Source organism: Zingiber officinale, chromosome 2A (genome assembly GCF_018446385.1).
Source record: "Zingiber officinale cultivar Zhangliang chromosome 2A, Zo_v1.1, whole genome shotgun sequence".
In the NCBI taxonomy this organism is placed as follows: Eukaryota; Viridiplantae; Streptophyta; class Magnoliopsida; order Zingiberales; family Zingiberaceae; genus Zingiber; species Zingiber officinale.
In genome coordinates, this window is record NC_055988.1 from 2443982 (window position 1) to 2468845 (window position 24864).

The 24864-nt window shown below is 37.5% G+C and overlaps 2 protein-coding genes across 2 annotated transcripts; both read right to left on the reverse strand.

Annotated features, from left to right (window-relative positions):
* Positions 1-3015: 3015 nt before the first annotated feature.
* LOC122040379 (serine/arginine repetitive matrix protein 2-like) lies at positions 3016-3480 on the reverse strand. The gene has a single exon (XM_042599695.1). The coding sequence runs from the start codon at positions 3478-3480 to the stop codon at positions 3016-3018; it is 465 nt and encodes a 154-aa protein (XP_042455629.1).
* Positions 3481-7978: 4498 nt separating this feature from the next.
* On the reverse strand, positions 7979-9323 carry LOC122040519 (tropinone reductase homolog At5g06060-like). The gene is made up of 5 exons (XM_042599864.1): positions 9230-9323; positions 8944-9151; positions 8630-8846; positions 8430-8536; positions 7979-8353 (listed from the first exon to the last, which is right to left on the reverse strand). The coding sequence occupies exons 1-5, from the start codon at positions 9298-9300 to the stop codon at positions 8180-8182; spliced, it is 777 nt and encodes a 258-aa protein (XP_042455798.1). The 5' UTR covers positions 9301-9323; the 3' UTR covers positions 7979-8179.
* Between the last annotated feature and the right edge of the window lie 15541 nt (positions 9324-24864).

Here is a 24864-nt window from a genome sequence, read left to right on the forward strand (position 1 = left end):
ACGAGGGGAAATCAATTTGTTGGAGAGCGTAAGGTTCTCGTGATTATATCCATGAATTAAAAATAATTACGGAGCTAATTTATTTTGATTTGTGAATTTTTAAACATGAATTTAATTTTTCCAACACATTGGGGATTGAAAAAATAGAGGAAAAAAAATATGAAGTAGAAAAAATCTTTGACAACACATATGAAGTCAGGATAAATAGAGGAGCACACAGGAACCGGTTTCATCCAATTCGGAGGTCTCTAGGTCGGTCAACCGTTATTTTAAGAATAGGAAGGGTTTCCAACGAATCTGAAATTCGTTGGAAATTTCCAACGAAATGGCAGATTCGTTGGAAACATTTCCAACGAATCTGCCAATTCGTTGGAAATTTCCAACGAATTTCAGATTCGTTGGAAAGTATGCTGTGATTTAAAAATCCGTTTGACCGACCTAGATACCTCGGAATCAGATGAAACAAGTTCCTATGTGCTCCTCTTGGTCTCCTGATTCTATAGATGGTCTCAAATATTTTTTTTGAATTAAGATAAATTTTTAACATCAAGGTAAATTGGATGAATTTGAATTTGAGCATGAAAGTGTTAGAGTTTTAAATCAAAATTGGGTTTAGTTGAACTTGGTGGATTTAAAAAATGATGTTCGTGTGCTCCGAACGAGGGGAAATCAATTTGTTGGGGAACGTAAGGTTCTCGTGATTATATCCATGAATTAAAAATAATTACGGAGCTAATTTATTTTGATTTGTGAATTTTTAAACATGAATTTAATTTTTCCAACACATTGGGGATTGAAAAAATAGAGGAAAAAAAATATGAAGTAGAAAAAATATTTGACGACATATATGAAGTCAGGATAAATATAGGAGCACACAGGAACCGGTTTCATCCAATTCGGAGGTCTCTAGGTCGGTCAACCGTTATTTTAAGAATAGGAAGGGTTTCCAACGAATCTGAAATTCGTTGGAAATTTCCAACGAAATGGCAGATTCGTTGGAAACATTTCCAACGAATCTGCCAATTCGTTGGAAATTTCCAACGAATTTCAGATTCGTTGGAAAGTATGCTGTGATTTAAAAATCCGTTTGACCGACCTAGAGACCTCGGAATCGGATGAAACAAGTTCCTATGTGCTCCTCTTGGTCTCCTGATTCTATAGATGGTCTCAAATATTTTTTTTGAATTAAGATAAATTTTTAACATCAAGGTTAATTGGATGAATTTGAATTTGAGCATGAAAGTGTTAGAGTTTTAAATCAAAATTGAGTTTAGTTGAACTTGGTGGATTTAAAAAATGATGCTCGAGTGCTCAAAACGAGGGGAAATCAATTTGTTGGGGAGCGTAAGGTTCTCGTGATTATATCCATGAATTAAAAATAATTACGGAGCTAATTTATTTTGATTTGTGAATTTTTAAACATGAATTTAATTTTTCCAACATATTGGGGATTGAAAAAATAGATGAAAAAAAATATGAAGTAGAAAAAATATTTGATGACACATATGGAGTCAGGATAAATAGAGGAGCACACAGGAACCGGTTTCATCCAATTCGGAGGTCTCTAGATCGGTCAACCGTTATTTTAAGAATAGGAAGGGTTTCCAACGAATCTGAAATTCGTTGGATATTTCCGACGAAATGGCAGATTCGTTGGAAACATTTCCAACGAATCTGCCAATTCGTTGGAAATTTCCAACGAATTTCAGATTCGTTGGAAAGTATGCTGTGATTTAAAAATCCGTTTGACGGACCTAGAGACCTCGGAATCGGATGAAACAAGTTCCTATGTGCTCCTCTTGGTCTCCTGATTCTATAGATTGTCTCAAATATTTTTTTTGAATTATGATAAATTTTTAACATCAAGGTTAATTGAATGAATTTGAATTTGAGCATGAAAGTGTTAGAGTTTTAAATCAAAATTGAGTTTAGTTGAACTTGGTGGATTTAAAAAATGATGTTCGAGTGCTCAGAACGAGGGGAAATCAATTTGTTGGGGAGCGTAAGGTTCTCGTGATTATATCCATGAATTAAAAATAATTACGGAGCTAATTTATTTTGATTTGTGAATTTTTAATCTTGAATTTAATTTTTCCAACACATTGGGGATTGAAAAAATAAAGGAAAAAAAATATGAAGTAAAAAAAAATATTTGATGACACATATGAAGTCAGGATAAATAGAGGAGCACACAGGAACCGGTTTCATCCAATTCGGAGGTCTCTAGGTCGATCAACCGTTATTTTAAGAATAGGAAGGGTTTCCAACGAATATGAAATTCGTTGGAAATTTCCAACGAAATGGCAAATTCGTTGGAAACATTTCCAACGAATCTGCCAATTCGTTGAAAATTTCCAACGAATTTCAGATTCGTTGGAAAGTATGCTGTCATTTAAAAATCCATTTGATCGACCTAGAGACCTCGGAATCGGATGAAACAAGTTCCTATGTGCTTCTCTTGGTCTCCTGATTCTATAGATGGTCTCAAATATATTTTTTGAATTAAGATAAATTTTTAACATCAAGGTTAATTGGATAAATTTGAATTTGAGCATGAAAGTGTGGTTGATTTAAATCAAATTTGAGTTTAGTTGAACTTGGTTGATTTAAAAAATGATGTTCGGAGAAAATATATAAAGTAAAAAAAATATTTGACGACACATATGAAGTCAGGATAAATAGAGGAGCACATAGGAACTGGTTTCATCCAATTCGGAGGTCTCTAGGTTGGTCAACCATGATTTTAATAATAGGATGAGTTTCCAACGAATTGTGGATTTGTTGGAAACATTTCCAACGAATCTGCAAATTCGTTGGAAATTTCCAACGAATTGTAGATTCGTTGCGAATATCCAACATATAATATTTTTGTTGGAAATTTGTTGGAAGATCCCTAATTACATATCCATACCCGGCCCGATCCCTTCTCCTCACATCTTCTATTGACCTAATTTTCCTTGACGGCGGCTGCGGCGATTTTTTCACTTCTCTAGACTGGTAAGCCACCTCTTCGTTCTAGCTCTTCTTTTTTTCCCGATCTCGCTGCGTCTCTTTTTTTCCCGATCTCGCGGCGTCGCCTTGCCGCTTGCGGCGTCGCCTTGCCGCTTGCGGCGTCGCGTGGCCGGTCGCGGTCGCGCCTGGCCGGTCGTGCCCTCGCCTGGCCGCGAGCGGCCGCGCCTGGATGCGAGCGGCCGCGCCCTCGCGTGGCCGGTCGCGGTCGCGCCTGGACGTGAGTGGCCGCGCCCTCGCCTGGCCGCAAGCGGCCGCGCCAGGACGCGAGCGGCCGCGCCCTCGCCTGGCCGCGAGCGGCCGCGCTTGGACGCGAGCGGCCGCGCCCTCGCCTGGCCGCGAGCGGCTACGCTTGGCCGCGACCGGCCGCAACTGGCCGCGACCGGCCGCGCCTGGCCACGTCCGGCCGCGCCTGGCCGCGACTGGTGCCTGGTCGCCAGTGGCCGTGAGTGGCTGCGAACGGCGGCGCATGGCAGCTCACGGCGGTCCCTGGTAGCTCAAGGCGGCGTCTAGCCCCTCACGCCGGCGCCTGGCCTTAGCGCCGCTGCCTGGCCGCTCTCGCAGCTTCCTGGCTGCTCTCAACGGCGGCGAGGGTGGCCACTAGCAGCCTCCCTGTCCACTGTCGGCATAGGATAGCTGATGGTGGCCTCACCTAGCTGCTGTTTGGCGTTGGTGATCCCGCTGGCGGCGTAGGCTGGCCACTGGCGACTGATGCTGTCCGCTAGCGGCTGATAGCATTGGGTGACCTCTGTTTGTAAATCGATAGGTCATTGTTTGATGTTAACTAGTTGTTCTCGATCTTGGTTGGTCGTGGGTTGTCTGTGTGTTACAGTGGCACAGCTGTCCGGGAGTCAATGCCTTGCCGTTGGGGCCAAGAATATATTTGATAATTTCTAGACTTTTTTATTTTATTGTAAACTTAATATTATTGTTTGTGCAGGTTTGGATTTGACGTGGCTGGGAGAAACTTTCGATTTTATTTACCTTTGTTAGGTATATTTTTTTACACATGATATTTTAATAATGATTGCATGTTTTTATTTTCCTCTATTATATGTTATTTACAGTTGTATGTGAGCTAAGTAATATTGACCATTAGTATTTGTGTTCTAGGAATTTTTATTACTATATTTTATTTGAAACAGGCAACATGCAGAATGAAAGAAGTTAGATGTATAATAAAAATTTACCTGACCGTGGGGGTTTAACTGATGAGTTTATCACTGGGTTGAGACAGTTTTTAAATTTTGCATCTAGTAATGTTGAGTTTATGGATGTTGAGTTTTTAAATTTTGCAAAGAAAGGAGTTTGCGGAATAAAATAAATCAAGCTTATAATTCTGGAGACTCACGTGCAATATATGTAGGAGGATCTATAAATATCGAGGAGCATTCACGTAGATTGGTAAATTTTCAACTCTATAATTAGATTTTTAATATATTTGATGTTATTATATTATTTCTAACCGTATTATTTTTAGTCTAGGAATTTGGGAAAAGAGCCCGATTTTATAGACACTTTCGTCCACACTTTTCAAAAAAAGGACAAGACTTGGAGTGGAGATAGAGCTAGAATAATTAAGGTTTGATTTAATCTTTAATCTTAATTTTAACTTAGATTTTATTAACTATCTATTTGCTCTAATTAAGGTTTTAATTTTTCATAGGAGAGATATGATGAGCTATCATTATCTCAAAGAAGTTCAGGTGATGGTGATAATATTGAGGGATCTGAGCCGTCTGTTACTAATAATTTAGATTTATGGTTAGAGGCCAGTGGGGGAGTCAAAGGGGGAAGGATAATAGGTATGGGTTCTATGAGTAGAATCCATAATGCTCCTCGAAGATCTTTATCTTCTTCTACCCCACCAGCAGTAACGGCACAGATTCATAGCTTAACTGAAGAGGTTGACAATTTGAAAGGCATAATATCTCAAAGGGATCAGCAAATTTTAGAAATTCAAAAACAAAATTCACAAAGAGATCTAGATATGGTTGAAATGCGCAAACAACAAGCCTTTCTTTTACAACAATTTCAACAATTTAGATCGGGTTCAAGCTATATTCCTCCTGGTATTGGTGATGATGCTAATGACGATGATGTCGATGATGATGCCGCCGATGATGTTGATGATGATGCATGAGTGTTTGTAATTAGAATTTTTGACTTCTTTTATTTTATCAATTTTATAAATTCTTAATTTTTGTATTTTGATTAGTATTGTTATTTTTGTTTCAAACAGGGTTGGTAGGTGAAGATGATGGTGGTATTGATGTAAAAATATGTAAGTCTTTACCTATTTACTTTTGTTTTGGTTTATAAGATTTTTTTTTCCTTTGTTTATCTTTTGATGTAGGTAGAAGAAGGATTTGGACTGAAAAAGATCTCCATAAGATTATCTTCAACTCTATCTTTTTCATGTTCTTGTATGATATTGGAATTTGGATACTATGACATGTTTGCTGTAACTTTATTGTAGTGTTTGGTTTAGGGTGTTAGTTGTAGTTGTATATTGTTGTAGTTTGTATTGTTGGATGATGATGTGTTGTATTTGTTAGTTTTATTCTCTTAGTTTAGGTTGTATATGGAACAACATGTTTTAATGGTGCATGTGTTTGGGTTTATATTATTGATGTTTGTATTTATTTTGTTGTACACTAATATGTTAGTTGATTTTTTATTTATATTTGTGTTATTGTGTTTAGTGGTGAATATGTTGAATCTGTTAATGTGTTTAGTGCTCTTATATATATGTTGAATCCGTTTGAAAAAAATTGTAATAGGAAAAAATATTGAAATTATATAGGGCTGGATATTTTTTTTTAATTTTTGGGACAAATTTTGCAACGAAATTAGATTCGTTGGAAATATCGTATTTTATCAGAATACTTCAACGAAAAATATAAATTCGTTGGAAATTTCCAACGAATCCATATTTTCGTTGGAAGTTTCCAACGAAATATAAATTCGTCGGATATTTCCAACGAAATATAAATTCGTTGGAAATTTCCAACGAAAATATAAATTCGTTGGAAGTTTCCAACGAAATCTAAATTCGTTGGAAATTTTCAACGACTATGAATTTTGTTGGAAATTTCCAACGAAAATATGGATTCGTTGGAGATTTCCAACGAATTTTGAATTCGTTGGAGATTTCCAACGAATTTATAATTCGTTGGAAACTTCCAACGAAAATTAATTCGTTGGAAACTTCCAACGAAAATTAATTTTGTTGGAAATTGCCAACGAATTTATATTTCGTTGGCAATTTCCAACGAATTTATATTTTCGTTGGAAATTTCCAACGAAAATATAAATTCGTTGGAAGTTTCCAACGAAAATATGGATTCGTTGGAAATTTCCAACGAAATTGCATTGTTGTTGGCAATTGCCAACGAATGTACATTTTCGTTGGTAATATTGCATTTTGAAACTTTTCCAACAAATATTTATTCGTCGCAAATCTGTTTGCAACGAATACGTTTTTTAGTTGCTAATTCGCAACAAATTTATGGTTCGTTGGAGATTTTTTCTGCTGACATTTCCAACAAATATTTATTTTCGTTGTAGTTTTCCAACGAATTTTGTAACGAATTTTGTTTTTGTTGCAAAGTTTCCAACGAATTTTGCAACGAATATGATTTTCGTTGCAAAATTTCCAACGAAATTATAATTTTTCGTCGCAAAGTTTTGGGACGGCAGATTTCCAACGAATTTTTTTTGTCGCAATTTTCGTCCCAAATCCAATTTCCAACGAATTTTTTTCTAAAATTTGTTGCAAATTTTGTCCCTAAATGACAGTATTTTTGTAGTGCCTAGTAGGTTCCAATCCGTGGCTTATATAATCAAGGCTTAGGAGCTTGGTTAAGATTAACGAAATAAAGGTAGTTAACCCCTATTAGTAGTCTACCTTGAATTGTGATTGTAGTGCAGTGTATTGATCAAGGTTGTGTGAGGTTTACTCCACCGAGAAGGAGTTCGTGCTAGCCGAAGTTTCGAGGCTTGATCCATCGAAGGATCACAGGGATCGTTCACCTTATGGATAGCCGTAGAGTATGAGCAAATTATCTCCGAATCATGTAAATTGACGTATTAGCGATTTAATTTCTTTTCTTGTCTTTAGTTTTCGTATTTGTATCTATATTTTTTATATTTCACTATGCTAATGAATACATTGAAAAACAAGTTGGGGGTGCCATCTATCCAAACCCCCTTCTAACCGATCATCCGATCCTCAACAATCCATGCCTAACTGCTCAGTCTCTGTACTTGTCCTCCTTACCTAACAGCTCGGTCTCTTACTCGCCAACACGGTCACCCTGTTTGGCCTCCCTACTTGACTGCTCACCCTCCCTACTAGCTAGAAATGTTCAGTAGATTGAAGATTGAACTTTAAGCGATGACAATATGAGATGTTTCAAAATTTTTAAAGACTTTAATGTCGGGATCGTTTTAAGCGGACATGATTATCTCATTGTATTTAAGTCAAATAGAGTAATTTTGCTAAATAAATAAAATAAAATATTTGTATAAATAGCTCAATTGCTTACTTCCTTAAGTCTTCCAACTTATGATATGGTAGAGTAAGATATGATAATTATGATACCTTGCATACATTAATTAACTTGAAAAACATACCTATATTTCAAATTGATTTGAAACACATGATGACTTATGTTGAGACAAAATTAACAACATCATCCTTTGAGCACATGCCCATGTTTTTTTTTTTTTTTATCAAAATGTACACCATTCATATAATAAGCATATAGATGTAAGTATAACAATTATATTACATATAGAGATTTCATAGTCGCTTCTTATTGTTTTACCTCCATCGACCGTAATCACTTGACCGGCGATGAAAGATGAGTATCAAGATCTAGGTTTTTTCGGTATGATCTGATCGGAGGGTTTGCTTGATCGAGTTGCAACTCAAGGAACTAATTGTCTGTGCAGTGATTCCATCTTAAAGCATGATACTTGAATAATAGTTCATACATATGTATTCGGTTCATATAACAAGTATAAAGATATACCGATTGTGTTACATCCATACAGACTTAATAGACATAGGAACATACATGCCCATGTTTTTATTAAAGTTTACACAATTCATGTAATAATTAAGCATATATAAATATAACAATTGTATTAGATCTATAGAGATTTAATAGTCACCGCATATTGTTTTACCTCCATCAACAGCAATCACTTGACCGGTGATGAAAGAGGAAGAAGGAAGGCAAAGAAAAGCAACCGAAGCTGCCACTTCCTCAGGCTCTCCCACACGCCCAAGCGGAGTACGATGACACCACTTTGCTACCATTTCATTCTCCAAGAACTACTTAAACATATAAAAAAACTCTTATACAATTTAAATTTACAATTAAATTAGACAAAGACAAGCAATTACATACCCCCTTAGCCATCTGCGCATTGATGAGACCGGGCGCAACACAATTGGTACGAATATTGTCCTTAGCCCATTCGCAAGCGAGGCATCTAGTAAGTTGATGCAGGGCTCCTAAAGACAACCCAAATTCACGTTGCGGTTAGATATTAATCTGGATTTATTATTATTATTATTATTATTATTTTTGGAGAATAATTGAGATACCCTTAGATGATCCATAGATGGATATAGAAGAGTATCCTTCGATACCCGCAATTGAGGAAATGAAGATGATATTGCCCCGTCCGGATGCCTTGAGGAGAGGATGAGCGAGTTGACTCAAATAGAACCCGGCTTCCAAGTTGGTGTTTATGGTGTGCCTGTATTCCTCTTGAGTCACTTCTAAAACTGGTTTAACGTAACCAGACGCTACATTATTAACCTTCACAAACAGTCAATCGAATTCAGTTAACAACTAGAGAAAAGTATATTTAACAAATTTATCAAAACTACTACAAGAGCAACTGTCAAATCATCACCAGGATATTGAGTTTGCCGTTGAAGATGGCGGTGACTTCCTTTATCAGCTTCTCCCTCTCCTCCGAGGAGGAGACGTCACAGACCGAACCAGTCACCTGAAGCTTCAGATCTTTCCATTTCTGCAAACTCTGTTTCAGCTCTGGTTCATTCCTGGCGCACGTATGAACTGCTGCACCAAATCTTGCCAGTTCTTCCACAATAGCACACCTGCAATAGCAACAGCAACAAAAAATTAAAAAAAAAAACTATAAAAAGAAGATAACAGCAAAATATTATATAATTTACCCTATCCCTTTGGATCCACCAGTGACCAAGGCTGTTTCTCCTTGAAGAGACCATCTATGTCCCAACTCCATCAGTTGCTGCTATCTGATCAATTCTCAGATAAAAGTGACTATATATATAGACTCTATTATTTCTTATATATATATCTTATTATTTTATTATTTTATTATTTTATTAAAAATCTTCCCTATTTATTAACTAATTTTGGTGAAGCCTAAAATGTATTTACATTAATGTTCTTTTTTCTATTTACATTAGAAATAATTTCAATGTTTATTAGTAATTCCACAAGCGAAACAATCAGTGATCTAGAGTTCGAGACTCAGGTACAGCGTATTATTATGAATTTTTCTCATCATTAATTTTCTCTGGTTGTTTTATATAAAAAAAATATAGTTCTTTAGTCTCATATCTTAGAATTGACAACACTATGATCAAAGAAACTTCTATAAATATTTTAGGTCGATGATGTTAAAAAATATAATTTTCTTAGTTTTTTTACTAAAACAAGTATAATATTAAATTAAAATATTTTTTTTTTTGCATAGGGAAGTCCCTGGATTTTCTAGCGTCACTATTGCATGGGTGACACTAGAAAATCTGAACAATTTTACCCAAATAATTAATTCTTGATTTATAAAGGTGACATTAAAAAATTTAAACAATTCAAATTTTCAAAGACCCAAATAATTTATATATTATTATATTATACACGCTATGCACAATCACACTAAGTATAGATAAAGGGGGAGTGCACAAAAAAAAAATAAAATTAAAATGTCCTTTTCTTCTTCTTTTTCCTATCACACACACAAATAGAAACACACAATAGTTTACTTTGCTGTCATTGTGTATTTCATTGGATGGACAAGTGGGTGAGTGGTGGGTGCAAGAATTGGATTAAATTAAATTTAAAAATCAAATTACAAATGTCTTTTCAAGCAAAGTTCGATTTTATCTCTACTTATGAATCTTATGAATTAATAAATTTAATTTTTTTAATATCTTATTAATTTTTTTGTCATCCAAAAATATATAAATAAGGATAAAATCTTAAGTTTTTAAGAAAGTTATACTAAAAAGAAATCCAATATAAGAAAAATCCAATATACTTCGTAATCTTTTTCCTTTCCTTGAATGCATCTTTGTCTTCATTCTGGAATGGAAAAAAAAAGAGCTCCTGCGGACTGGATCAACCGGTTAAGACGTGGCATCCTTACACAATGAGTTGTAGGATCGAAGGTCCACGGACGCGCACTGAATAAATAATCTGGGCCGGCTATGTTAAATTCCGGAGACATCACGCTTTACCTGCTGATTTACTTTCTCCTAGGATTTTTATGAGACCAGGCTTAGGGGGCAGCAGGATCCACCTTTTTGCACAATGGAATGGAAAGAAAAATCATTAAAAAAAGGTAACGTAGGCGATACGTTGTTATTGTAATTTTTTTAAAAAAAAATTAAAGTAAATTGTACAAAAGTCCAGTAATGTTTACTTCCGTTAGCTGTATCATTTAATTTTCTTGTTTATTTTGTCTATTTGCTGAACAAGAGTCAAAAAAATTGAGGATGTTGAAAATTTTAAATAGTATTAATTTTAAATTGATACTATTTAATTTTAAATAGTATTTTAATTTGCTGAACAGGATATGTTGTCACCCAAATATTTACTGTTCGAACCCCAACTATAATAAATTTGTAAGACTTTTTCTTCCAAATGAGACATACAATTAAAGGATGTTGGGTTCTTGGACTGTCTACTATGAGTACTTTTTAATTTATCCTGATAATTAAAAAGAAATTTTTATGAAATTAAATTGATCATCCCAAACTCAATGTTAATCAACCTAGTTAATTATTATTATTATTTTAAACTATGTCATGTTGTCAACCCGTGAGAGAGATGCATAATTAAAGATGATAGTTTAGTTTGTTGTCATTGTGTATTTCATTGGATGGAAGGGTAGGTGAGTGAGGGATGCTTGCATTCAATTGGATAGAGAAAAGTCATGAAAAATCAATCAATTTAATTTTTTTATTTCCTTTCGTTGTCTCATTTGTTTTCTTGTTTATTTTGTCAACGCTGCCCAAGAGTCAAAATGCCCCAGAATCAATGGAGTTGGATTTTTTAAATATTATTAATTGACTCAGCACATTCCAAAAATGGAATACGCAAACACGGTGATATGTGTGTTTTGGATGAGGGTAACTAACAACCACATGATAAAAGTTGATTCATTCATTTCAGTATTTTCATCGATTCGTTTCAATATAATACGGAGGAAAAGATAAATCATGAATAAATACTAATTATTAATACAAATAACTACAATATATAATACGGAGAATGTAAATCACAAATGACTACTAACTATTAATACAGATGATCACGATCAAAAGGAGGACAACTAGCAACCACAGCTGATCTGACGGAGTGTGGCGTAGATATCACACGGCATCATCTACATTAAATGAGCCCGACAAGTAGGGGTGGGCATAAACCGACCGCACCGAAAAATCCGATCAAATCGAAAAAACTAATCCGGCCAAAAAAAATCGAAAAAACTTTCTTTTCAATTTTTTCGATCAAGTTTTCCAATACCATTTTTACTCTTTCTAAAATATTGGACATATATTTAAGTTTTTAATAATTTACTCATATTTCATGAACTATAAACCATATACATTTGAACCTTTAATGTTTTTTTATATATTTAGTAGTAACAAGTTATCTTATTTAATTATTAGAATTACTTCTTTGATATTGGAATAATTTATGTTTTATTGTCGTTGAGTGACTTGAGTCTATATTTTATATTGCATTAATCAAATGAGAAATAGTTTAATTAATCGACCGAGAAAGTGGACTGTATTATAAAAAATGAACTGAATCGTAATAAAAAATGGTTCGATTTCAGATCAAATATTTTCAAATTGAAAATTGAAACACCGAACCGTAATAGTACAATCCAAACCAAACCGACCGATGCCCACTCCTACCAACAAGTCTAGGGATTAGATAACCTTGATGCATAACATAGGAGGCGACTGTATAGAGTAGGGAGCGGTGGTGCTCAGTAGATATGGTCAGCTGGGGGTGATTACATATATATGAGAGAGTGGGCATCCAACAAAGGAGGATGTGTGAAAAGATGATACAGGACCAGGACCAGACTAATCTGGCTCGAACTTGAAATTAGATTCTATCAGAATTCAGAGACTCAAGGCTCGTATGTTTGATAGGCTCTGTAAGTAAACACACTAATATATGTTAGACAATCTTGTTACGAGAGATTGAGAGAAATTCAACTTCAATTTATCTATTGAAGTGTAAGCGGATAATCTCATGTTGCTAAAGAGGAATGGATGAACTGCTTGGGTGACTAGACAGCTTGGAAGACTTAGTCGAGACTCGAGATCCAGATGTCTTCCTAGACACAAGTACGAGATGACTACAGAGACACAAGGCCGAGATGCCCGTCGAGACACAAGGCCGAGATATCTGCCAAGACATGATTCCTAGATGTCTGCCTAGATTGTAGGTCCCGATAAGCCGACTAGAAGAGATGAATAGCCCTGTAATAAAAATTTTAATACTTTCTCTTGCTTCTAAAGTTAAGAAGGATAAATACATGTTAGTTAAATAAAAATAAATGCATAAAAGTAAAGAGAAGACTCCAAGTTTCCTTGGTTTGCAATCGTGCAGGTTACTAATCTAAGATAGTGAAAGCTCCAATAGAAAGATCTTTTTTTGTTGAAGATGGAGAAGCCTCTTATAGCATTAAGAGTACAAACTTTAAAATAGAATAAATAATTGAAAGTACAAGTGCGTTGTATAAAACTTCGAGGATCAGAGCTCTTTTTATAGTCCACTAGTCGAATTAGCCATTGGCTGATGTGGCAACTCCTAGGCAGGTGAACTTGATTCAGGCACTTGAACTTGGTCGACTCGATCCATTTTGCAACGACTTCTTTCCAACGATTATCAAATTCTCGGGCACCTGGATCCACTCCGAGCGCCTGGAGTATGTTGAGTTGGACTTCGGCCAGTGCCGATCCTTGTTACAATAACTTATGGATTGAAGTGGGCTTGGTGAAGGGTTACAACCCTTCAGAATGGATGATCTAGATCGATCCAGCCCAAGGAACACATCCACTCACCCAAAGGACAATCAACCTCTTCCTTCAGTATAAATAGAACCCTCCAGATGATGGAAAATTCACTCAATCACTCAATCCTCTCTTCTCTTCCTCAAGCATTCATCTCATCTTGTGAATTCAAGAGTCCAAGAAGTCTACTAAAAGGTTCGCTGGTCTCGGAAGTCGGAGTGCTACGATTCCGAGACGTTCGTCGTCGTTGTATCTTGGGAACGAATTGAAACAATCCGTTAAGCACTGTAGCAGAGCAATATCGTTTACGGAGATAGTGTCGAACACTAGCCTCAACGATCAGTTTGCATACTCAAGAAGCTACCCGGGGTTCAACAGTCGTAAACGATATTTCCTACAAACTGATATGGCTACCAACGACATTCCGACGGCCGTTCCGACCGCCATTCCGACAACCATTCCGCACGGAGAAAAGCCAGAGAAATTCACTGGAACCGACTTCAAAAGATGGCAGCAGAAGATGTTGTTTTATCTAACAACGCTAAACCTTGTACAATTTTTGCACGAAGACACGCCAGCCGCTACGGAAGGTAGTAAGGCTGCTAGCGATGCGTGGTCTCACGGAGATTTTCTGTGCCGCAATTATATACTCAACGCCTTGGACAACACGTTATATAACGTATATTGTTCTCTGGAGACGGTAAAATCTTTGTGGGAATCCCTTGAGAAGAAATACAAGACCGAAAATGCTGGATTGAAGAAATTCATCGTCGGTCGGTTTTTGGATTTCAAGATGGTGGACTCAAAAAGCGTCTCATCTCAAGTCCAAGATATGCAATTAATACTGCATGATCTGGACGCCGAAGGCATGAAGCTAAACGAGACATTCGCAGTTGCTGCGGTAATTGAGAAGCTCCCTCCGTCATGGAAGGATTTCAAGAATTACCTAAAGCACAAGCAAAAGGAAATAGGGCTGCAAGATCTGATCCTGAGGCTACGAATAGAGGAGGATAATCGAAAGTTATCCGACTCCAGAGGAACCAAGCGGACTATAGACGAAATGTCCAACCTGGTCGAGCCGAACGCCAAAAAGCCGAAGCAGTTCAAAAAGAAGGCTCAAGCAAAGAAGTTCAAAGGCTCCTGCTACAACTGTGGAACGGCAGGACACCTATCCAAGGTCTGCAGACGCCCAAAGAAGCCAACCAAGGGGCCAAAGGATGTTGCGAATCATGTCGCAACCTCTCTTGAGGACTTGGATCTCACTGCGGTTGTATTTGAAGCCAACTTGGTGGATACCAACCCGAAGCAGTGGTTCATTGATACTGGAGCAACTCGTCATATCTGTTCCGATAAAGCGATGTTCTCCAAGTATACTCCAATAAATGGCAGGAAGCTCTATATGGGTAATTCCACGACGTCGCCAATTGTTGGACTCGGAAAGGTTGTTCTGAAGATGACGTCCGGAAAGGAGCTAACACTCATTGATATACTCCATGTTCCCGACATCAGTAAGAACCTAGTTTCTGGAGCGGCATTGGTCAAGGCCGGATTTAGGCTAGTGTTCCAGTCAGACAATTTTGTACTTACGAAGAATGGTGTCTTCGTAGGAAAGGGGTACCTAGAAAAGGGTCTATTCAAAATGGTTGTAATGTCTGTACTCCGAAATTTTGATGGTAATAAAATAAATGCTTCCAGCTATGTTGTTGAGTGTTTTAATTTATGGCATGATCGACTCAGACATGTGAATAATAATACTCTCAAACGTCTCGTCAAATTAAATTTATTACCAAACGTCAATGTTGACGAAACACACAAATGTGAAGTGTGCGTGGAAGCGAAAATGACGAAACTACATTTTCATTCGGTGGAAAGGACAACAACTCCTCTAGAGTTAATACATAGTGATCTATGTGACTTGAAATTTGTGCAAACTAGAGGAGGTAAAAAATATTTTATTTTTATCGATGACTGCACAAAGTTCTGTTATGTCTTTCTTTTAAGAAGTAAAGACGAAACCCTAGAGGCGTTCAGAACCTATAAAACAGAAGTTGAAAACCAACTTGACAAACAAATTAAAATAATTCGAAACGATAGAGGTGGAGAATATGGTGCACCGTTTGATGAATTTTGTACAGAATCTGGCATTATCCATCAAACAATGGCGCCTTACTCACCTCAATCAAACGGTGTTGCCGAACGTAAAAATCGGACACTAAAAGAAATGATGAATGCCTTGTTGATAAATTCAGGCTTACCTCAAAACTTGTGGGGGGAAGCAATATTATCGGCAAATCACATTCTCAACAGAATCCCTCATAAGAAAAATGATAAAACTCCATATGAACTATGGAAAGGCCGCGAGCCATCGTACAAATACCTGAAAGTGTGGGGGTGCTTGGCAAAGGTCGAAGTACCTAAACCAAAGCAAGTAAAGATCGGACCTAAAACGTTCGATGCGATATTTGTCGGATATGCCCATAATAGTAGTGCATATCGTTTCCTAGTTCACAAATCAGACATTCCTGATATACATGTGGGAACAACCATAGAATCTCGGAATGCGATATTCTTTGAAAACGTATTCCCAAAAGGGAAACGTTGAAAGTGATAACAACGGAAGTTCAAACAAAAATGACGTTACCGAACTTAGCTGTTATAAAAGGACTATTGATGATCAAAGTGAAGAGCCACGTCGTAGCAAACGGGCTAGAGTTGAGAAATCGTTCGGGCCAGATTTCATGACTTTCATGTCAGAAATGGAACCAAGAACATTAAGTGAAGCTCTCTCTAGATCCGATGCTCCAATGTGGAAAGAAGCTGTCAATAGTGAAATTGAGTCTATCATGAATAATCATACTTGGGAATTAGTAGACCTTCCTTCTGGTAATAGACCATTAGGTTGTAAGTGGATACTAAAGCGTAAGTATAAAGCTGATGGATCAATTGACAAGTATAAGGCCAGACTTGTAGCCAAGGGGTACAAGCAAGAGGAAGGCCTTAATTACTTCGATACATACTCACCGGTGACAAGGATTACGTCCATACGAGTGCTAATAGCCATTGCAGCACTGTATGACCTTGAAATACATCAAATGGATGTTAAGATTGCGTTCTTAAATGGTGAGTTGGAAGAAGAAATTTATATGGAGCAACCCGAAGGGTTCATGGCTCCTGGAAATGAGAAAAAGGTGTGTCGACTTGTTAAGTCGTTGTACGGACTTAAGCAAGCGCCTAAACAATGGCACGAAAAATTTGACAAAGTAATGCTGTCAAACGAATTCAGAATAAATGAATGTGACAAATGTATTTATGTCAAAAACACACCTGAAGGCTATGTAATTGTCTGTCTATACGTAGACGACATGCTAATAATGGGCAGTAATCATGATGTAATCATGACTACAAAGAAAATGTTGACCAGAAATTTTGATATGAAAGATATGGGTCAAGCAGATGTTATATTGGAAATTAAAATTCTCAGGACATCAGAAGGGATAGTTTTAACACAATCCCATTATGTAGAATCTGTATTGAAAAAATTCAATGCGTACGATCTCTCTACAGTGAAAACACCTATGGATCTAAGTCAACACTTAGCGAAAAACCATGGTGAGACCATATCGCAGTTGGAATATTCTCGGATAATAGGCAGTTTGATGTATCTCACAAACTGCACACGTCCGGATATTGCCTGTACGGTCAACAAACTGAGTCGTTTTACGAGTAATCCAAACGACACCCATTGGAAAGCATTGATGCGAGTTCTCAGATATTTGAAATATACTATGAACTATGGATTACATTATGGAAAATATCCCGCTGTGTTGGAAGGATATTGTGATGCTAATTGGATATCAGATACAAAAGACTCCAAATCCACTAGTGGATACGTATTCACGATCGGTGGGGGAGCAGTATCTTGGAAATCCACTAAGCAGACTTGCATTGCTCGGTCAACTATGGAATCCGAGTTTATAGCACTAGACAAAGCAGCTGAGTAAGCTGAATGGCTGCGAAATTTCTTGGAAGATATTCCTAGTGGGTGAAACCTGTGCCCGTCATACTAATCCACTGTGATAGTCAATCGGCGATTGGAAGGGCACAGAGTAATATGTATAATGGGAAGTCACGACATATACGTCGTAGACATAATACCATTAGGCAGTTGATCTCGAATGGAGTGATTGCAATCGACTATGTTAAGTCCAAAGATAATTTGGCAGATCCTCTAATGAAGGGGTTGAGTCGAGATCAAGTATACTGCTCATCAAGAGGAATGAGATTAAAAAATCTACAACTAAAAACGACTGTAGCGGTAACCCAACCTTGTTGACTGGAGATCCCAAGATCTTGGTTCAATGGGACAACAAAGTTACAGAAGTTGTGGTCCAGCACATTAGATAGTTTATCTCTATCCCAATCCTAGGATGAATTTGTGTTGTCCTACCTCATGTAGTGAGGTTAAGCTTATGCTTTTAGTGACTTCTATACCTGATAAGGTGGAGTATGGTAGAATACTCTTGATAGAAGTGTCACCTATGTGTGTGTGAAGACAGGCCGCTTCAATGAAACACTCATTAATCCAAGATGGTATCCATGGCCGAAACGGAACCAACCATGAGATCCTAAAGTAGGTGAGATAGATCTCTGTGTGGGTGTTATTGTCTCAGTATACACCAACAGCTGAGCAGTTCAAGACATCACGTTCACTGCGCAGCCTAGTATACTCGATAACATTTCACTACGGAAGGTTCAAAGCCACAAGCTACCTCTCCCGATGCAGTGACTTATCGATTGGACTCTTGTAAAATGTCAGTATGCATACACGCATTGTATTAATTTCCATTCATGTGGGGGATTGTTGGATATTGGGGCCTCAAATGGACCAAAACGATTTAGAGGAAGGAAGCCATCAATTGTTGAAAGTCGTAATTGACTTCAAAATTGAAATCTACGATTCGCGTAGATAGATTTAGACTATTAATTTGCTCAAAACCGATTAAGGGTGAATGAGAAATTAATGTTTAAAGTCAGCCCAAAATAACATTTATTATTCATTAATAAAGTGCATGGGAGAATAGTCCCACATCGGAAATTCTCGATGTGTATTCTCTACTTATTAATGAAGATGTGTTAATGGAGTTAACAAAAAAATAAAAGGATAGGTTACCCCTTAGCCCAGGGCGAGCAGGTGCTCGCACCTGTGAGCCCGCCACCCGCCACGTGCGCAATGGGCGCTTTGTAGGCGCACTTTGCACGTACGCATCGTCGCACGTACGCATCGTCGCACGTACGCATCGTCGCGAGGAGCATTGAGGAGCTTAAATTTATGCTCCAGGTGACATTGCAGTGCCTACGTGGCACTCGGGTGACGTGTCAAGCTCGTACCTGACGTGGCAGCACCTATGCGGCATCCTCGTGGGCAAAGGGAGATGATTGGACAGTTGACTTAGGGAATGGATGGCTACCATTGATCAACGTTGATCAAATAGGTATGATGGATCGCTTGTGATGCGATCTAGAGCGTTGAATCGCAAAGAGTAACGATCTGACTGCCTGGGATGAGACTTGATCTGAAGCATCGAATCAATGGATCCAGATCCGATGGCCGATGACAATAGGCGGGATCTGAGGGTCACAACTCCTCAGATCCGATGGATGAGATTGAAGTGGGCTTGGTGAAGGGTTACAACCCTTCAGAATGGATGATCTAGATCGATCCAGCCCAAGGAACACATCCACTCACCCAAAGGACAATCAACCTCTTCCTTCAGTATAAATAGAACCCTCCAGATGATGGAAAATTCACTCAATCACTCAATCCTCTCTTCTCTTCCTCAAGCATTCATCTCATCTTGTGAATTCAAGAGTCCAAGAAGTCTACTAAAAGGTTCGCTGGTCTCGGAAGTCGGAGTGCTACGATTCCGAGACGTTCGTCGTCGTTGTATCTTGGGAACGAATTGCAACAATCCGTTAAGCACCGTAGCGGAGCAATATCGTTTACGGAGATAGTGTCGAACACTAGCCTCGACGATCAGTTTGCATACTCAAGAAGCTACCCGGGGTTCAACAGATGTGTTGGTAAAAGATAGGATGTAGTTACCAAACAATTAGGGTTTAATTCTCATGCAAGATAGATCTATGACGATTAAATTACTGGTGAAGCTGAGGTATCACATCAGTAGCCATAATGCTTCCTAGATTTACTTGGAGGACAAAATGTAAGGTTGGACTATTTATCTCAAGATTAGTCAAGTTGTAAGATCTGAATACTTAGTAAAAAAAAATAGAGAAGGAGCACAGGCCATAAAACTAATCTTATTGGGTTGTGGACCCAGGACAACCCAAGCCGAGACAGCTTGCTTGGGCGCATGCTCAGTTGTCTGATTTTCAAAGTCGAGTTTGGTTAAGAAAATAGAGGCTCAACTCGGTTCCACCTTCAATAGCACGATCTCGACTATTGTAGAGTAGTGGAGCTCAAAGAGGCAAAGGAGAAGCGTGGGTGGGGCACAACTCGAAAGTGAGGAGACACGACTCAAGAACGAGGAGATCGTGCCCTGATGATCACAGGATAGATGTTTAACCTCAAGCAGAGAACTGACACGTATGTTGCACTAAGTCTTTGCTTTCTTAATTTTCCTTAGAAAGATCTGACTTGAACGTCGAAAGGATTTTAACAAAGGTCCCCCTCGAGCCCTTTCTTACTCATTCTTTTTGATGTAGTCTCGCGTCCTAGAGCTTTGCTCCTCCCTTGGTGACAACGACCGATCCAATCCGTAATTGATCCAACCAGCAACTGACTCAAGAGACGATTGACCCAATAAGCGACCGACCACACAAGCAAACAAAGTTAACCTAGTATCTGTGTCAACCAAACCCCAAATCTTATTCAAAACATATTACTAAGTAACAAACATGGTATTGAAAAAATAAATGAAAAACAAAATGAATGAAAAATTGTTTTCAATTTAAATGAGAGTTTAGTTCTACATTGAAAATTTTACAATAACATGACTAATTTATATTGAACCATAACTATAGATATAATTTATATGAATGAGAAAGTCTTTATCTTATCCCTGTAAGAAAAAAATTCATACACAACACTTTAAATATAATGTTTTTTTGTTTTTTTTTTCTTATAAAAGACAATGATTTTTTAAATAACCATTGTCTATTCGTATTTTTTAGGTTAAGGACAATGCTTTTTAAAAAATATTGTCTATGAGTGCATTTTTAGTATCTACGAAGACAACAATTTTTAAAAAGTATTATCAATTTTTTTAGAGCCTAAGACGAGGATGTGCGGAATGTGTCTCATCCATCGACGGAATGGACGAGGATGAGTCCTCCTCTCCCCACCTCGCTTCGTCAAAGATCCACACCGACACCGCTATCCCCGTTGGGATTCCCGCTGCCACCAGCGTTGTTCTTGAGTGCCCTGTCTCCAAGGGTGGAGCCAGGTGTAAGCTTCCTCGAGCTATAGCCCGGGTAGATCAGTTAAAATGATGTATATTTTATCTATTGATGTCATTAATTTTTTATTTTTAAATAAAAAAAATAGGGTCTTTAGCCCGGGAAGCAATCTGAAAGACATTGGTAGCCCAGGCGGACTACAAATCCTGGCTCCACCAGTGCCTGTCTCCATAAACTCCATGTATCCCCCAACCCACCAGGTCGATTCTTGCCCTTTTTTAGCTATAGTTTATTTGTGATTACACGCTCTGTATGTTTTTTCTTTGTTTATATTTGGATTTTTGTTTATGTTTTTCTGCTCTATTTTTTATGGGATAACTAGGGGCGCCCTTCTATGTTTTTTTCCCCATTTTGTGTTCGTCTCGCATTTCGGGGGTGGTTGCTAGAAAAATTAATTATATGATGGAATTGGTTGCTCAATTATGAGTAAGAGCAGTCAGACAGGGCAATTCGTGGTGGGACAGGATGACCCATGATGAGCCGGTCATTTGGGGAAGCGGAGGGAGCCGACACATCATCTTGGCGGGTTCGAAAATCCTCAACCCAACGCAACTCAAGGTGATTTGCGGGTTAAGCGGGCCAATCCGTGAGTCCGCCAAAAATAAAATAAAATAAAAAAGTTCACGATGGCTTGGGTTAGCCCGCGAGTTGCTGATCCAGTTAAGAGAAAATGTTCATGAAGCAAAATGAATTAATTTAGTTAGATTATATATTTATTTGTTTATAGTTTATAGGACAATTTGGACTTTTTTTTATAGAGTTTAGAGCTTCTTAACTTAACTATATAAGACCTTATACTCTGTATCAATTTTAAGATCTAATAATATGGTTAGTTTTTTCCTTCTCTTAATTTCTATATGGTATCAGAGCGGTTCTCCTTCTCTGACCTAATTTTTCTACCGCCCCCTGTTATTGCTTCCTATTGCCGCTGCTGTCTCCTACTACTGCTATTGATTTCGGCGTTGACATCTATTTTCTGTCATGCTGCTGTTGATTTTGGTGCTGACATCTATTTTTTGTCGATTTCGGCGCTGACGTCCTGTCCTACTAATTTTGGTGCCGACATTATTTTCTGTCGATTTCGGTGCCGACACTATTTTCTGTCAATTTCGGCACCGATGTCCTGTGCTGTCAATTTCAATGCCGACACTCTTTTCTATCGATTTCGGTGCCGAAGCCTTATGTTATCGATTTCGGTACTGATGTCATTTTCTACTGATTTTGACACCGACGCCCTGTGCTACCGATTTCTACATTTGATATCTTTTTCTGCCTCAGATTCTTTATGTGATCATGGATCGTCCTGACATCAGCTTTTGCGGATCATACAAATGTGTATCATTACAGTTTGGTCATTCTGAGAATTATTAATTCTGTCATCATGCCTGGTTGTGCAGATGCTTCATGGAAATCTGATTCATATATGTTTGAGCAGTTTCAACAGTTCCTTGCTTCACAACCCTCTACCATGTCAACTTCCTCTCATATAGGTTTGTCGTCTTCTGGTTTTCAGGTATATCTTCATCCTTGTGGATTTTGAACTCTGGTGCCTCCTATCATATATCATCCAATTTGTCATCTTTTGTTTCTTTTTTCTTCCAGTTCATCTATATCTATTGTGACTGTTGATGGTATCCTATGTCATTAGTAGGTGTTGGTTCAATTGTTACATCTTCTTTATCTCTTACTAATGTTTATTATATTCTGAGTCTTACTTTAAATCTTGTTTCTATTAGTGAATTATGTATGTCTGGATATCTAGTCTCTTTTTCTTCATCCAATTGTTATATTCAGGACATGTAATTTCAGAGGTTGATTGGGATAGGGCATAAGTAAGGAGGACTCTATATATGTTTTAGATTAACTTAAATTACCAGAAATTATAGCTTTAAGTGTGGGTTTATCATCTTTTCATCTGAGTTGTTTATCTTCTGATTTTTATTTGTGGCACTCACGCTTAGGTCATGTTTCAGTGCCTCATTTACTGTTTTTAGCCTCTACGGGAGCATTAGGACCTTTAAAAAGTTCTAATATTTCTGATTGTAGTGGTTGTAAACTAGCCAAATTTTCTGCCTTATCATTTTCTAAAAGTCTTTCTTTTTCTTCTACTTCATTTGATTTTATCCATTCTGATGTATGGGGACCGTCTCCTATTCCTACAAAAAGGGGGGGGGGGTCAAGATATTATATTTTATTTATTGATAATTACACTTGTTACTTTTGAGTCTATCTTATGAAACATAAGTCTGATTATCTTACATTTTTTAATAACTTTAGAGCTCTTGTGAAAACTCAATATTCTAGTGTCATAAAGTGTTTTCGTTGTGATTTTTTTTTTTTTTGGGGGGGGGGGGGGGGGGGGGGGGGGGGGGGGGGGGAATACACTTCGAATCAATTTTCACATTTATTTGCTTTTGATGGTACTATTCATCAAATCTCGTGTACAGATACTCCTAAACAAAATAACGTAGTTGAACGAAAACATAGACATCTTGCTGAAATAACCCGTTCATTTTTATTGTTTGTCAATGTTCCTAGTACCTTTTGGGGGGAAGCAATCCTTACTGCTGCTCATGTTATTAATAGAATTCCAACCTCACACAATTCAGGTTTGTCACCTTTTGAAAAATTGTATGGGTATGCTCCTGTCTATTTCTCTTTACGTGTTTTTAGTTGTACTTGCTTTGTCCTTCGTTCACATGCAGAGCGTAATAAGTTAGCATCTCGATCTGCTCTTTGTGTCTTTCTGAGTTATGGTGTTAGTCAAAAAGGATATCGTTGCTTTGATCCCATTAGTCAAAAATTGTATGTCTCTCATCATATTGTGTTTCTTGAGCATATTTCATTGTTTTCTATTCTTGAGCATAAAGTCAGATCTGCTTTGCATCGATCCTTTCAATACCAATACTGAGGAAAATTCACCCATAAATCCTACTAGTAGTTCAACTGAATATGGTACTTTGGTTCCCAAGATATCCACTCCACATATTCTTCTTTCTGCCACTATCCAATTATCTCCTGAGGTTGTGGATGATTCTTTTCTCCATCGTCGTCAATCCACTCATGTTCGTAAGTCTACTAAACTACCAGATTTTGCTTACTCTTGTTATTCTCATTCTTTTGCTTCATTTGTTGCATCTATTCATTGTCTTTCTGAGCCTAAATCCTATCGAGAAGTTGTTTGTAACCGACTTTGGCAGAGTGCTATGGCTGAGGAACTAACTGCTTTGCATTAGAGTCATATATGGGATTGGGTTCCATTGCCACTAGGAAAATATACTATTGGTTCCTGTTGGGTATATAAGATCAAAACTAAATCTGATGGATATATTGAACGATACAATGCTCGTCTTGTTGCTAAAGGTTATTCTCAGGAGTATGTCATGGATTATGAAGAAACATTTGCTTCTATTGTAAAAATGACAACTGTTCGTACTCTGATTGTTGTTGCTTCTGTTTGTCGATGGAGAATATCTCAGATGGATGTCAAGAATGCATTTCTAAATGGTGATCTTCATGAAGAAATTTATATGACACCTCCTCTTGGTATGTCACACAAACCTAGTGAAGTTTGCAGGCTTCGTAAAGCACTTTATGGTCTCAAACAAGCACCTCGTGTTTGGTTTGAGAAGTTCTCTATAGTGATTATTTCGTTTGGTTTTCATCCTAGTAATCATGATTCAACATTATTTGTCAGATGTATGAGTACAGGTCGTATTCTTTTATCATTATATGTTGATGACATGATTATTACTAGTGATGATTCTGATATAATTGTTTCCTTGAAGTCTGAATTGGCTCATTGTTTTGCAATGAAAGACTTGGGTATATTGCGCTACTTTCTGGGCATTGAGGATGCTTATTCCCCGAAAGGTTATCTTTTATCTCAGTTAAAATATATATCTAATCTGTTTGAACGTGCTCGTCTTACTGATAATAGAGTTATTGATACTCCTATTGAGACTAATACTTGATATTCTCCATCTGATGGCTCACATTTACCGGATCCTAGTTTGTACAGAACTATTGTTGGAAGCTTGGTTTATCTC